This window comes from Cricetulus griseus (assembly GCF_003668045.3).
Source record: "Cricetulus griseus strain 17A/GY chromosome 1 unlocalized genomic scaffold, alternate assembly CriGri-PICRH-1.0 chr1_1, whole genome shotgun sequence".
Lineage (NCBI taxonomy): Eukaryota > Metazoa > Chordata > Mammalia > Rodentia > Cricetidae > Cricetulus > Cricetulus griseus.
The window spans coordinates 225,331,755-225,343,886 of record NW_023276807.1 but is presented as its reverse complement, the minus strand read 5'-3'; the positions used below and the strand labels follow the sequence as shown (position 1 = coordinate 225,343,886).

At 40.5% G+C, this 12,132-nt stretch overlaps 1 protein-coding gene across 2 annotated transcripts in view; it reads left to right on the top strand.

Moving 5' to 3' along the window:
- Positions 1 to 12,132, top strand: part of Xpo7 (exportin 7) — a 91,387-nt gene that overhangs the window by 59,841 nt on the left and 19,414 nt on the right. For both annotated transcript variants that reach the window (XM_035452152.1, XM_035452151.1), the window contains exons 7-14: positions 516 to 681; positions 1,557 to 1,630; positions 3,266 to 3,385; positions 4,520 to 4,666; positions 5,366 to 5,538; positions 8,175 to 8,368; positions 9,268 to 9,373; positions 11,610 to 11,745. In XM_035452152.1, coding sequence (XP_035308043.1) covers positions 516 to 681; positions 1,557 to 1,630; positions 3,266 to 3,385; positions 4,520 to 4,666; positions 5,366 to 5,538; positions 8,175 to 8,368; positions 9,268 to 9,373; positions 11,610 to 11,745 — 1,116 coding nt within the window. The remainder of the gene's footprint in view (positions 1 to 515; positions 682 to 1,556; positions 1,631 to 3,265; positions 3,386 to 4,519; positions 4,667 to 5,365; positions 5,539 to 8,174; positions 8,369 to 9,267; positions 9,374 to 11,609; positions 11,746 to 12,132) is intronic.

Sequence of the window (12,132 nt, the reverse complement as noted above, 5' to 3'; positions counted from 1 at the left end):
CATGTTGTCACTGAGGCCCAGCTAGTGGATCCTTGAAAACTGTTACCACAGATACTATGGACCAGAATCTAGCCTAAATCTACAGATGCACTGCAGATAAATGTGTAATATTCAGGAGTAATTTTGTTTTAATTCTAATTAGAAAATGTTTGGTAATGATGCTTTAACAAAGAAGAAGAGAATTATAAAGCTTACTCTGAATTCTATCCATAGTTTTATTTCACCCCCCCTCAGAAATTATCTCTTGGGATTCCCAGTGGATTACATATGAAAAAGAAATGTTAACCAGAGGACTTCTCTAAATATCAGCTTCATCTCTTTACATTTGTGTTGATACTGAACAAAAGAATAGATTTGTTAATGATAACATTGTTAATAAAAGTGCAACATCTTTCTGGAGTAAAAACATTTTACTGTGCTTAAATATAGCCCTCCTTTTCTGGCTTAGCAACCTACTTCTGAAGCTGAGAAAAGAGAATTGTTTGGGGCTCATTCATTATGTGACAATTTTCCAGGCATCGGGAAAAAATCTGAACTTGAATGATGAAAGTCAGCATGGCTTGCTAATGCAGCTGCTCAAACTCACCCATAACTGTCTGAACTTTGATTTCATCGGCACATCTACTGATGAGTCCTCAGATGACCTGTGTACAGTACAGATCCCCACCAGCTGGAGATCAGGTAACAGAGAACTCTAACCTAAGTCTGAGTTGCCTACCTTGTGACTGTAGAATAATCCAAAGAGGCCCTGTAATTCTTTCTTTGAACAAAACTTAGTGTTTCATGCCTTTGTTTACAACATGGTGAAGATTCAAGGAGGAGTCTTGTAGATTCCCCCAAACATTACAATTACCAAATAACGCCAGACACTTCTGGGGAGTAGGGGGCTTGTTTGTTTATTTAATTGTATGTGTATGGGTATGGGTATTTTGCTTAGATGTATGTCTGTGTACCCTTTGCATGCCTGGTGTCCTCAGAGGACACAAGAGGATATTGGATCTGTAGGAATGGAGATACAGACAGTTGTGAGCCACCATGTGGGTGCTGGGAACTGAACCCAGGCCTCTGGAAGATCATCAAGTACTCTTAACTGCTTAGCCATCTCTCCAGCCCCCACTTCTGTTACTTAAAAACAAGATGTCATAAAGTGTCACTTACCTGTGGTCCTAGCTGATACAGGAAGATCCCAGGTTCAAGGCCAGCATGTATATGGCAAGACTCAGTCTTAAAAAGACTAAAAAATAAACAAAAGAATTTCAGCGTGTGGTTTTTTTCTTTTTTTTTTTTCCCTTGAGGACAAACTGTGGAAATGAGCGGTTAAGATTATCTAAAGTTCCTTGACAGTCAAAAAGATAAACACTCCATTCAGGAGCTGAAATCAGTACTTTTTTAACCTAAAAGAAAAGAAGAAAATCTCATTAGTTTATTACTTTCTAAAAAATAGATACTTTGACAAATTATCAGAAGAATATGGTCCCTAATGTATAATGCTGGAAAAATTCATGTAGGCCCGTGCAGGCATAGTAAAATCATATCCTTTGTCTTTTTTCTCCTAGCATTTTTAGATTCTTCGACTCTGCAGCTGTTTTTTGACCTGTATCATTCCATCCCTCCCTCATTCTCACCTTTGGTAAGTCAGAATCACAGTTTCTAAAGCAAACCTTTTTCTAGAAAGTAGCACTGGTAAATAAACATCAGGTCTGTTTTGTTTTGCAAAATCATAGAAATAAACCAGACATGATGGCCAGAAGATCTCTTTGAGTTCAGAGACAGCCTTGTCTACATATCAAGCTCAAGGACACCTGGGGCTATGTAGAAAAACCCTGTTTTGTTTTGTTTTGTTTTGTTTTGGTAGGGGGAGGTGATAGAAATATGGTATAGATGTTGTAGGATTAACAGCAGAGTCTTCGTTGTTTTAATTCTTTTCTGTCTATTGTCAGGTATGGCTAATGTCAAGCTCTTTCTATCCCATCTTGTGACTGTAACCCTAGTGATTGCTGCAGACTAGTGTATGAGGATTCATTTGCTCCTTGTCTAGCTAAACATTGAGAATGGCATGAGATGTTTTTGAAGTCCTTCAGGCACTCCTATTTTCCCAGAATATGGGAAGTGGAGGCCACTGTATTGGGAATTTAAAGTCATCCTATCTCCCACATAACAACTTTAAGGGAAAGAAGAAAAGAAAGTCTCTGAGGCCAAAGTTACATAGTGATGAATGATAAAATGAAAGGCCGGTTTGTCTTTCTCCCAAAAAGCATTGGGATGATGTCTAGCAGTAATGTACGTACCTTAGATCACAAGGTCATTTCAAGCTCTAAACCTTGTTGGTCCAGGGATTTTTGGACTTAAGTACTATTCTACGTGAAATATACATAGGAGGAACACAGTAAAGGAATCAAGGTTCTGCATGGTGTTTCTGCAATGGATCACTTTCCTGGTCATTGTACTTTTCCAAATTAATGCAGGTCTTCCCTTTGGCATGAATATGAATTCAGTATCATGTGCATCTTTAAGTCACTTTAGGAAAAAGTAGCATAGTCAAGAGGGGTAGTCAGTGAAAACACTGTGCAAACTTACAGTGACCCAATAAGGCATGGTGACACATGCTGTTTGCAGATGGCAGGAGTGCAGGCCTGGGAGAGCTCAGCCTATATACTAGAAGACAGCTATACAGCAAAGTCTATGGCAGTTTATAGAGATACTGCCTGCTTGTAGTCCAGCCAGGGGGTGGGAAGGAGAGTATCTTAGTCTTTCTACCTTCTGACCTCCTAGTGTTTCTCTCAGGCTGAACCCAAAGCAAGAGCAACAGCTGTGCTACTGCTGATGAAAGTCCACCTTCCTGGGAACAAATCATGCAGAAAAGACCAGAAACAAGATGTGGAAAGACAGACACATAATTAGCACCGTGGGAAAAGGAAGAAAACATTTTTTTTCAGGGCATAGATTTGACCTTATTATTTTATCATATAGTTCTGTAAGCAGAGCTTGATTTTATTAAAATAATCTAAACCTCAAGCTTTATTTAAGCTATAAATTGCTTAGCATTTCTTGTGGCTTAAAAATATATATAGGGAGGAATCAAAGAAGTGACTGGAATAGTCAGAGACACACTGTCTAAGGAAAACTTCCAAGTTGAATGTAGCCATGGGTATTGTTCTGATGAACTTGGATCAGATGCTTCTTTGTTTGATTAAGCTAGTCAATAATAGAGGAGTCTGTAGCTGCCCATTTTACTAAGTGTGTCTGTGCTGTGCCTTGCTTGCAGGTATTGTCCTGCTTAGTACAGATTGCTTCAGTCCGGAGATCCCTATTTAACAATGCCGAGAGGGCCAAATTTCTCTCTCATCTTGTTGATGGTGTTAAGCGAATACTGGAAAATCCACAGGTAAGATTTCTGAGAATGTACGTGTATACTGAATTAGTGTATGATTGAAGTCTAAAGGAAGTTCATCAAGAGCTACACATGGCAGAAATCCCAGGAAACAGCTTAGTCTTCACTTCTGAAGATCTATGGATAATTTGGGGCACGTTTGCTCCAGAGAGGACCTTGGGTCCTGTAGCTTCAGAATACAGAAATCATGGGAAGAGCTCATCAAATACAAGCCAGTGAAGATGGAACCAGCGATTCCTGTTCCCTCAAGAAATTAAGAATCTAAAGATTGGTTTTGTTTCTCAGTGTTTAACATTGATATGCATAATCTAACATACAAAGCCATCTTTAGGTTAGGAAGTAAATGCTTCTTTTTCAGAGGTGCATTCCATAATTTGACTTCTTTTTTTGTACCCAAAATTCATCTAATACCACTTCCAAATATTCTCTATAGTTGGGAAGAAAATTTTAGAAGCAGTGTATTTTAAAATAAACTTTGTCCCTCTCTTTTAAAATGCCTTTATTCATTCAACAAACTGAATTAAGACTTTGTGCCAGGATAAATGAATAAAACAGTTTCTGCCCTGATCACTAATAAAGAATAATACTCATAAGGAAATACAAATATACTGATACCTTTAAATTTTTATAGTGCTGCATATAATTATATACTAGTATATAATAAACATCTAGTACTTGTGATACAAACGTGAAATGCTTGTGCGGCTTTCATTTAGAATAAGGTGCTTAACTTAGTAATTGTTTTGACATATGTAGAAATGAAATTCATTAGATTCCCTTTGATCTATGAAAAGCAAACACATCAAAGACCTTGCCTATTTCTGCCATTGATCACCTTACAACCTTGGGCAAGTAGTATGATCCTTCTAACTCCTGTTTCTTACTCTGCCACTTGAAGCTAATGACCCCATCTCATGAATGAATAGTTTGAATCGATACGATAATAAATGCGATATTTTACTTGTCTTGAAGCCTTCTTTCTATACTTTTGTTGTTCTCAATCATGATTTGTAGTCCTGAAGCTGAAAAGTAGACTCTTGCCCTTTTCCATGCTGTGCCAAGCACATATCATTCTTGGATTGTGGTGATCATATTTTCCATTTTATTTTCTTCCTATGCTGTTGCCAGAGTTTATCAGACCCAAACAATTACCATGAGTTCTGCAGACTACTGGCCCGGTTAAAGAGTAACTACCAACTGGGAGAATTGGTAAAAGTGGAAAACTACCCTGAGGTTATCCGGTTGATAGCCAACTTCACAGTGACCAGCCTACAGGTTTGTCTTTCATCACTGTGTCTTTCTATTTGATTATTGGGATCTTGTCTCTTGCATACTGGTCTTAACCCTATAAAAATATTATTGGAGTTGGAATACAGCTTGGTGGTTGAGCACTTCCCTAATATGTGTGAGGTACTGCTTCAATCCTCGGAATCACAGGAAGAAAAAAAGAATATTTTATTACACTCACATACCCATAACATACCCTGCAAAATAGTTAACATAGACTATTTACATTTTATAAGAGTGTAAGAAATCCCAGAGTCAGATGGATCTGTATAGGCCTCATCTACATAGTGAATTCCAGGTCATTCAGGGCTACCTGGCAAGATCCTGTCTCAACCAATTAAAAAAAAAAGTCTATAGTGTTAGAGAGGCAAGTAGCAACAGACAAGCATGATGGGCAGGGTCAGGTCAGAAAGCTGAGAGCTCACATCCTCAACAGCAAAGAGAGAATGAACTTGGCAAAGCTATGAACTCTCCAAACTGCCCATGACAGACTTCCTCCAACTAGGCCACACCTCCTAACCCTTCCCAAACAGCATCACCACCACTAGCAGCTGCCTTCAGTGGGTTACCATACACAGATGTAGACGGCCAAAAACTTAGTTGTTTTGTTACTCTTTGTATCAAATGGCTTGGAATTTTGTGTACAGAAATGAAAAACATGCCTTTTATTCTTTTGTTGATCCTCAGCACTGGGAATTTGCCCCAAATAGTGTGCACTATCTCCTGAGCCTATGGCAGCGGCTGGCAGCCTCCGTGCCATATGTCAAAGCCACAGAGCCCCATATGCTGGAAACATATACTCCTGAGGTCACCAAAGCCTATATCACTTCCCGTTTGGAATCTGTGCACATTATTCTGAGGTAAGGAAACATGGACCACCACCACATTCACTAGCCAGCAACCTTGTGTCAGACTTAATAGAAGTCAGATCCCAAACTGACAAGGGGAGATGTGTGTAAAAAGCTGTTTGTTTATGTCTTTGTCTTTCCTTCTAATACCTTATTTGTGTCCCCTTGTATCACCATCCCAGTAGTGTCTGATGGAAACACATTGCATGATTTTCTTTAAATATCAGGACTGTTCATAGGACACAGGGAGTAAAAATGTCTAAATATGGAATTTAATGAAACTTCCTAAGGAAATAGTTGGCTAAATGAGATTACAAGGTCAGATCATAATTGACTCTAATTTCAGAGCTTGTAAGGAAATGTAGTTCTAGCAAGCTCATCCTTGATTTGTCATGTTAGCAAAGAGTTCCCAACAACCTTGACTATTAACTGGACCAGAAACCCAATGTCAGACCATGGCTAGACACATGGCTCAGTGATTAAGAGAACTGACTGCTCTTCGAGAGGACCTGGGTTTAATTCCCAACACCCACATGGCAGCTCACAACTGTCTGTAACTCCAGTTCTGGGGATCTGACTCCCTCAGTCATACATGCAGGCAAAACATGAATGAATATAAATTAAGAATAAAAAGGAGCCAGGCGGTGGTGGTGCATGGCTTTAATCCCAGCACTTGGGATCTCTGTGAGTTCAGGCCATCCTGGTCTATAGGGCTAATTCCAGGACTGCCAGAGCTACACAGAGAAAACCCTGTCTGAAAAAAACCAAAAAGAAAGAAAAAGAAATGTGAAGCCTTTTAAGATGTGTCTTATATTAAATCAGGTTGTCTTTGTTTGTGGTAATTGTTTGGGGGGCAAGGGTTGTTTGGTGTTTGTCCTTTATTTGCTCAGAGTCTTTTAATTGTCTTTAGTCTGTGGTTGGTTGGTTGGTGTGTGTGTACATTCATCATGCAGTCCCAGAGGCCAAACTCAAGTCATCAAGCTTGAAGTACCTTTATCTGCTGAGCCATCTCACAGGCCCAAGTTTGTGGTCTTACTGTTTATGACAAGTCACTTCAAAATATGAATATTCATGAAATTTACTGGAAAGCATTTGTCCAGTTCACCTGGCTTCCAGGGTGCAGGGTGGAGAAATGTGTAGCCAGTTTTAATAGCTGTATACTTTGAGGTATGCTCCTGCATTTCATGTTTTTTTTTCTTCTTTTTTTTTTTTTTTGTAAACTACAAATAGTAATAAAGACTACCTGTGATCTTCTAAGAATATCACCTAGCACTGTATATAATATGTGGGAAACTCAGCAGCCAGCTCTTGACTGTCGCTGCTTCTGGCATTGCAGTACAACAATACAGTACAACAATAGAGATCGCACCATAGGGCAAGGTGTTATAAAATCTGAAAACCAGTAGATAAGGAAAGACCTGGTACAGAGCCATGATTCTAAAATCTGAAGTGGGAAACCAAACTGTATCATTTTGCTACTAAAATATACTTGGGAAAATTGGGTATAAGCCAATTTATAAGCTTCATTTTAAAAAATCCTACTTAGCATGATTATTCTTATAGTTATGTATTTGCTGTATAGTGAGATTGAGTTTGATGAAATATGGGAATCATCAAAGTTTCTACATTGCTGGGAGAAATACTGCCTTTCTCATGGAAGTGTCTGAATTCTCTGACCTCATTTGGCCACAATAACTTGAAGTGCAGGAATATGTTCCAATGTATACAGTAATCAGAACGATTGCCTAGAGGACCTATGGTAGCTCAGCAGTTGAGTTCTTGCTGGGAATGCACAAAGCCCAAGTTCAATCTTAGCACCACAAAAGCAAATTTGGAAAAAAAAGAGGAAAAAGAAATTACTCTTTGCAGGTCTTCAGGATGACTCAGTAAGTAAAGGTGCTCTTCTCCAAGCCTGACAACCAGTCAGTTCCCAGGCCCACTTGGTTAAAGGGGGAAACTGACTCATACAAATTATCCTCTGACCTACATACATATGCACTTGAGCATGCATACATACATAGTTACAGCAAAAAAAAAAAAAAGTAATCTTTTTTTTAATTATTTATTTATTATGTATTCTGCTTACATGTATGCTTGGATGCCAGAAGAGGACACCAGATCACATTATAGATGGTTGTGAGCCACCATGTGGTTGCTGGAAATCAAACTCAGGTCCTTTGGAAGAGCAAACCGTGCTCTTAACTTCTGAGCCATCTCTCCAGCCCCAAAAAATGTAATCTTAAAACAGTTTTAAATAAGTCAGGCAGTGGTGGCACACGTCATCAGTCTCAGAACTTGGGGGGCAGAGGGAGGCAGATATCTAAGTTTATAAGGCCAGTCTGGTCTACAGAGCAAATTCTAGGACAGTCAAGGCTACATAGAGAAACTCTGTCTTTTAAAAAAATTTTTTTTAAAGAAGGAAAACACAGCGCCAAGAGCTCAGAGGGGTTGGAAACAAACATAAGACTACCAGGTTCAGTGACAGACGAATGCTAAGGAATTGGGAAGATTCAGTGGTAACCAAACTTTAAATTTCCTTCCTTGGGAAAAATTAATGTTGATCCTCTGTTGTTGAGGAGAAAGAGCTGCTGTATCAGGAAAATTAATGGACATTTTTTAAAGAGGGTTGCCTTCTTTCTTGGGAGTAGAGATGGCCTGGAAGATCCCCTGGAGGATACAGGTCTGGTCCAGCAGCAGTTGGATCAGTTGTCCACCATTGGGCGTTGTGAGTATGAGAAGACATGCGCTCTCCTTGTGCAGCTGTTTGACCAGTCAGCCCAGTCCTACCAGGAACTGCTACAGAGTGCCAGCGCCAGCCCAATGGACATTGCAGTGCAAGAGGGTAAGTGCAGTGTCCAGGGAGCACAGAGATACTGTCAACCCCCTTCACCTCTAGCTTCCTCCCTTTGCACCATCCCCATTGTCCGTCCGTCCCCCAAGGTCTCCCCACTCCCCACCAAAACAAGGATTATCTGCTATTACCTCCATGCACACAGAATGAGTGAATGAATGAATAATGCCATAGGGGACCAGCATGGAATAACAGATCATACCAGCAGTGGGTTGTTTTAAGGAAGTACTGCACTCCAAAAATAATGGTCTTGTCTGATACAGGAATGCTTATTATCTGATCAGTTTCTCTCTTTGTATCAACCTTACTAGAGTAGAATGGAAGCCATCCTCTATCAGAAAAGTAAGATTTTATAGCTTTACTAGAGTACTCTTAAGATTAAAGAGTCTTGTGTAGGGGAACCTGTAGCCACGCCTGCTTAGGGGCTGGCTAAAGGTTCCCCTACAGTCTTGGAGCTGGAGAGATGGCTCAGAAGTTAAGAGCACTGACTCCTCTTCCAGAGGTCCTGAATTCAATTCCCAGCAACCACATGGTGGCTTACAACCATCCCCATCCGTAATGAGATCTGGTGCCCTCTTCTGGCCTGCAGAAAGACATGTACACAGAACACTGTACACATACATAATAAATACCTAAATCTTAAAAAAAAAAAAAAAAAAAGATTAAAGAGTCTTGCCAGATGGTGGTGGCGCACACTTTTGATCCCAGCACTTCAGAGACAGGCAGATCTCTCTGAGTAGGAGACCAGCCTGGTCTACAGAGCAAGTTCCAGGACAGCCAGGACTACAGAGAAACACTGGGGAGCCGGGGGAGAGATGAAGAGTCTTCTAGTAAGAAGTATCTTTACAACACTAACAAGGGGACACTAAGGAGTGTTCTTTCTACTCAAGGACGACTGACATGGTTGGTTTATATTATTGGAGCTGTGATTGGTGGCCGAGTTTCTTTCGCCAGCACTGATGAGCAAGATGCTATGGATGGTGAGCTTGTCTGTCGGTAAGTGTGCCCCATGGAAGTCTTTTATTCTACTTGACTTCTCAGCACCTATTGGGACCCTGCTGATGCTTTCTACCAATTGCAGAATGTCTTCTTAGGCAACTGAATGCCCATGAGGATGTCATACTAAGCCAGCTAGTTCTCTTTTGTGCATTCAGTAAGAGCCCTACCTGTGATTTACACTAAAAACATTTCACAGCACTCTATGGGGCCCCTGGTAGTGGATTAGTATTTATCCCTCGGCCCTGCCCAGGATGATATGACAGACTTTGGAGAACCCCCACAGAGGGCTTTACACTCCCTGGGGAGCAGAGGGGGGATGAAGTTGGGGGCTGGCAGGGGGTTGGGGGGGAGGAGAGGGAAAAGGGATTGACATGTGAAACAGCCTTGTTTCTAATTTGAACTAAAAAAAAATATTCTCTTGGGGGGAAAAAACATTTCAGCAGTAATCAGCAAGGAAATGTTGGTTACAGAATTGGAAAGACTAATGAGGGGGTAACTGTTAATCTACTCAGGGGCAGTATCTAAGTTAAAAAACATGGGTTGTATTTGCAATGCTGACACAGGTCTCAAAGAAAACTGGTTCCTTGGTATCACTCCTGCAGCCTGTGTTAAAGCCACAGTTTTGCATTATTTTGTATCTGTGTTCTCCTTTTATTAAAACCACTGGCTTACAACTTACTGAAATTTTCTAAGTTAAAATGAGGAGGCAGAGGCAAACAGATCTCTGAGTTTAAGGCCAGTCTTGTCTACATACCAAGGTCCAGGCCATAATGAGAGCTTGCCTCCAAAAAAAAAAAAAAAAAAGGAATTCATTTTACTATAATAATAAGCCCATTGCGTGTTAATATAGCCTTCTTTCTTGTTTATTCATTGGATGCTATCATAACCTTCTCTCTTGTCTGGTTACTTGTTCCTGAGATTGATTTCAGGGTCTTGCACATGCTCTTCTACCAACTGGTATCCTCAGCCCCTTTTTCCAAAGGGTCTTTCCATCTCAGAAACAAGTAAATAAATAAGAAAGGTGTTTATGAGAAGAGTAGTGTTATTTACAGTTCTTAAGCCTCTGCTGTATGTAAAATAGCTGGAGTCTCATCCCTGTATTACTCTGTGGTAAGAGCATGTATCCTGTAGGTTCTGGAAAGCTACTGTACATGACTGCAAGAGTGTGAGTAGATAGGCCTTAGTGTTACCATGCGTTTTAAAAAGATTGTAGGACCATCCAGAGAGCTGCCATTGTTAGGACTTCTTCCCTAGGGACGACCCACAGGAACCTGGTGTCTTACATTGTATTGGTCCCAGATATCTCAGTCTATAAATCTTAGTCTTCTGAAAAATTGCCATTTGTGTCTTTTTGCCCTTAGGTTATTTATCAGATGCTCTTTTGACTTTAGGTGCCCTACCTGTAAGAAAAGTGTACATGGCATTACCCCACTAGCATTTTTTTAAAGGTAGTGAACAAAGATTCCATAAGAATGAAACGCAATACCTTTCTGATACTACATATGTGTCATAATAAATGCAGTTTAGACAGTGTCTTGTAGGCTGTTCTCCTCTTGGGTGTTGTAATTTACTCATGATATGTCGCAAATAGTTGCTGTCTTCATTCTGTCAATTGCCAAATGACTACTTGTAAGAATACCATTCTTCAGCCAGGTAGTAGTGGCACATGCCTTTAATCCCAGCACTCGGAGAGACAGAGGCAGGTGGATCTCTGTGAGTTTGAGGCCAGCCATGTCTACAAAGAGAGCTCCAGGACTGTTACCAGTATTACTCATTCAAAATTGACCACATCCTTGTTTGGGAGAGAAAGGTCTAGAGCAAAGGGTTAAAGTCACAGGCAATAGTACTTCTGCTGTTTTTCCCTGAAGGTGGTCCTTGCCTAGGACCTTGCTGCCGTGTATCTCCCTCCCTTTCACAGCTGTGAGAAAAAGAGATTGAGAAGCACTGGGCCAGTCCAGTACAAGAATCTGCATAGATGAATCTGAATGCAGAAGATCACTCCATCCACAATATCACACAAGTTCCAGGAAAAGACAGTTAAACTTTACAGTCATGTTTTACTACTGTTTATAAACAACAGTAGAGAGTTGGTTTCCTTAGAGCCTGCAGTGAAGACAGTTCCCAAAGTGGGGATAAGGAGAGAGACAGGTGTGATGATGTTGAAGTAGCTTCCATTGTTTAGAATGCCCAGGATATCCTGCTGTTGAGAGAATCATCACTCCTTTTCCTCCAGGGTGCTCCAGCTTATGAACCTGACCGATTCCCGCTTGGCTCAGGCGGGTAATGAGAAGCTCGAATTGGCCATGCTGAGCTTTTTTGAGCAGTTTCGTAAGATCTACATTGGGGACCAGGTGCAGAAATCCTCAAAGGTAACAGACTCACAGTTAGCTCCATTTCTCACTTCTTGGGTGTAGAGTTGCTGATGGAGGGGAAACAGTTGATCACAGCTACAATAAACCTCCAGATTTTCAGTATTGGGATAATCCAAATGTTTTCTCTTAGTCTGTAGAATTCTGAGAATCATCAACAAATTGGTCCTGTTTCTCTAGTGCTCCATATGCTTAACAAATGGCCAGTCAAAACATCTGTTGTACTCCCCCAAATTGGCAGTTCTTAGTCTCTATACATGAATTAATGTTGAGAACAGCCGGTAGTTTTGGCAGTGTTTGAAGAACTTCGGGTTTGAAGGGGTCCAATAAGAGAACACAGTCTCCATCTAGCATTTAGAACACTGAAGCTAGCCTGTCCCTTCAGTA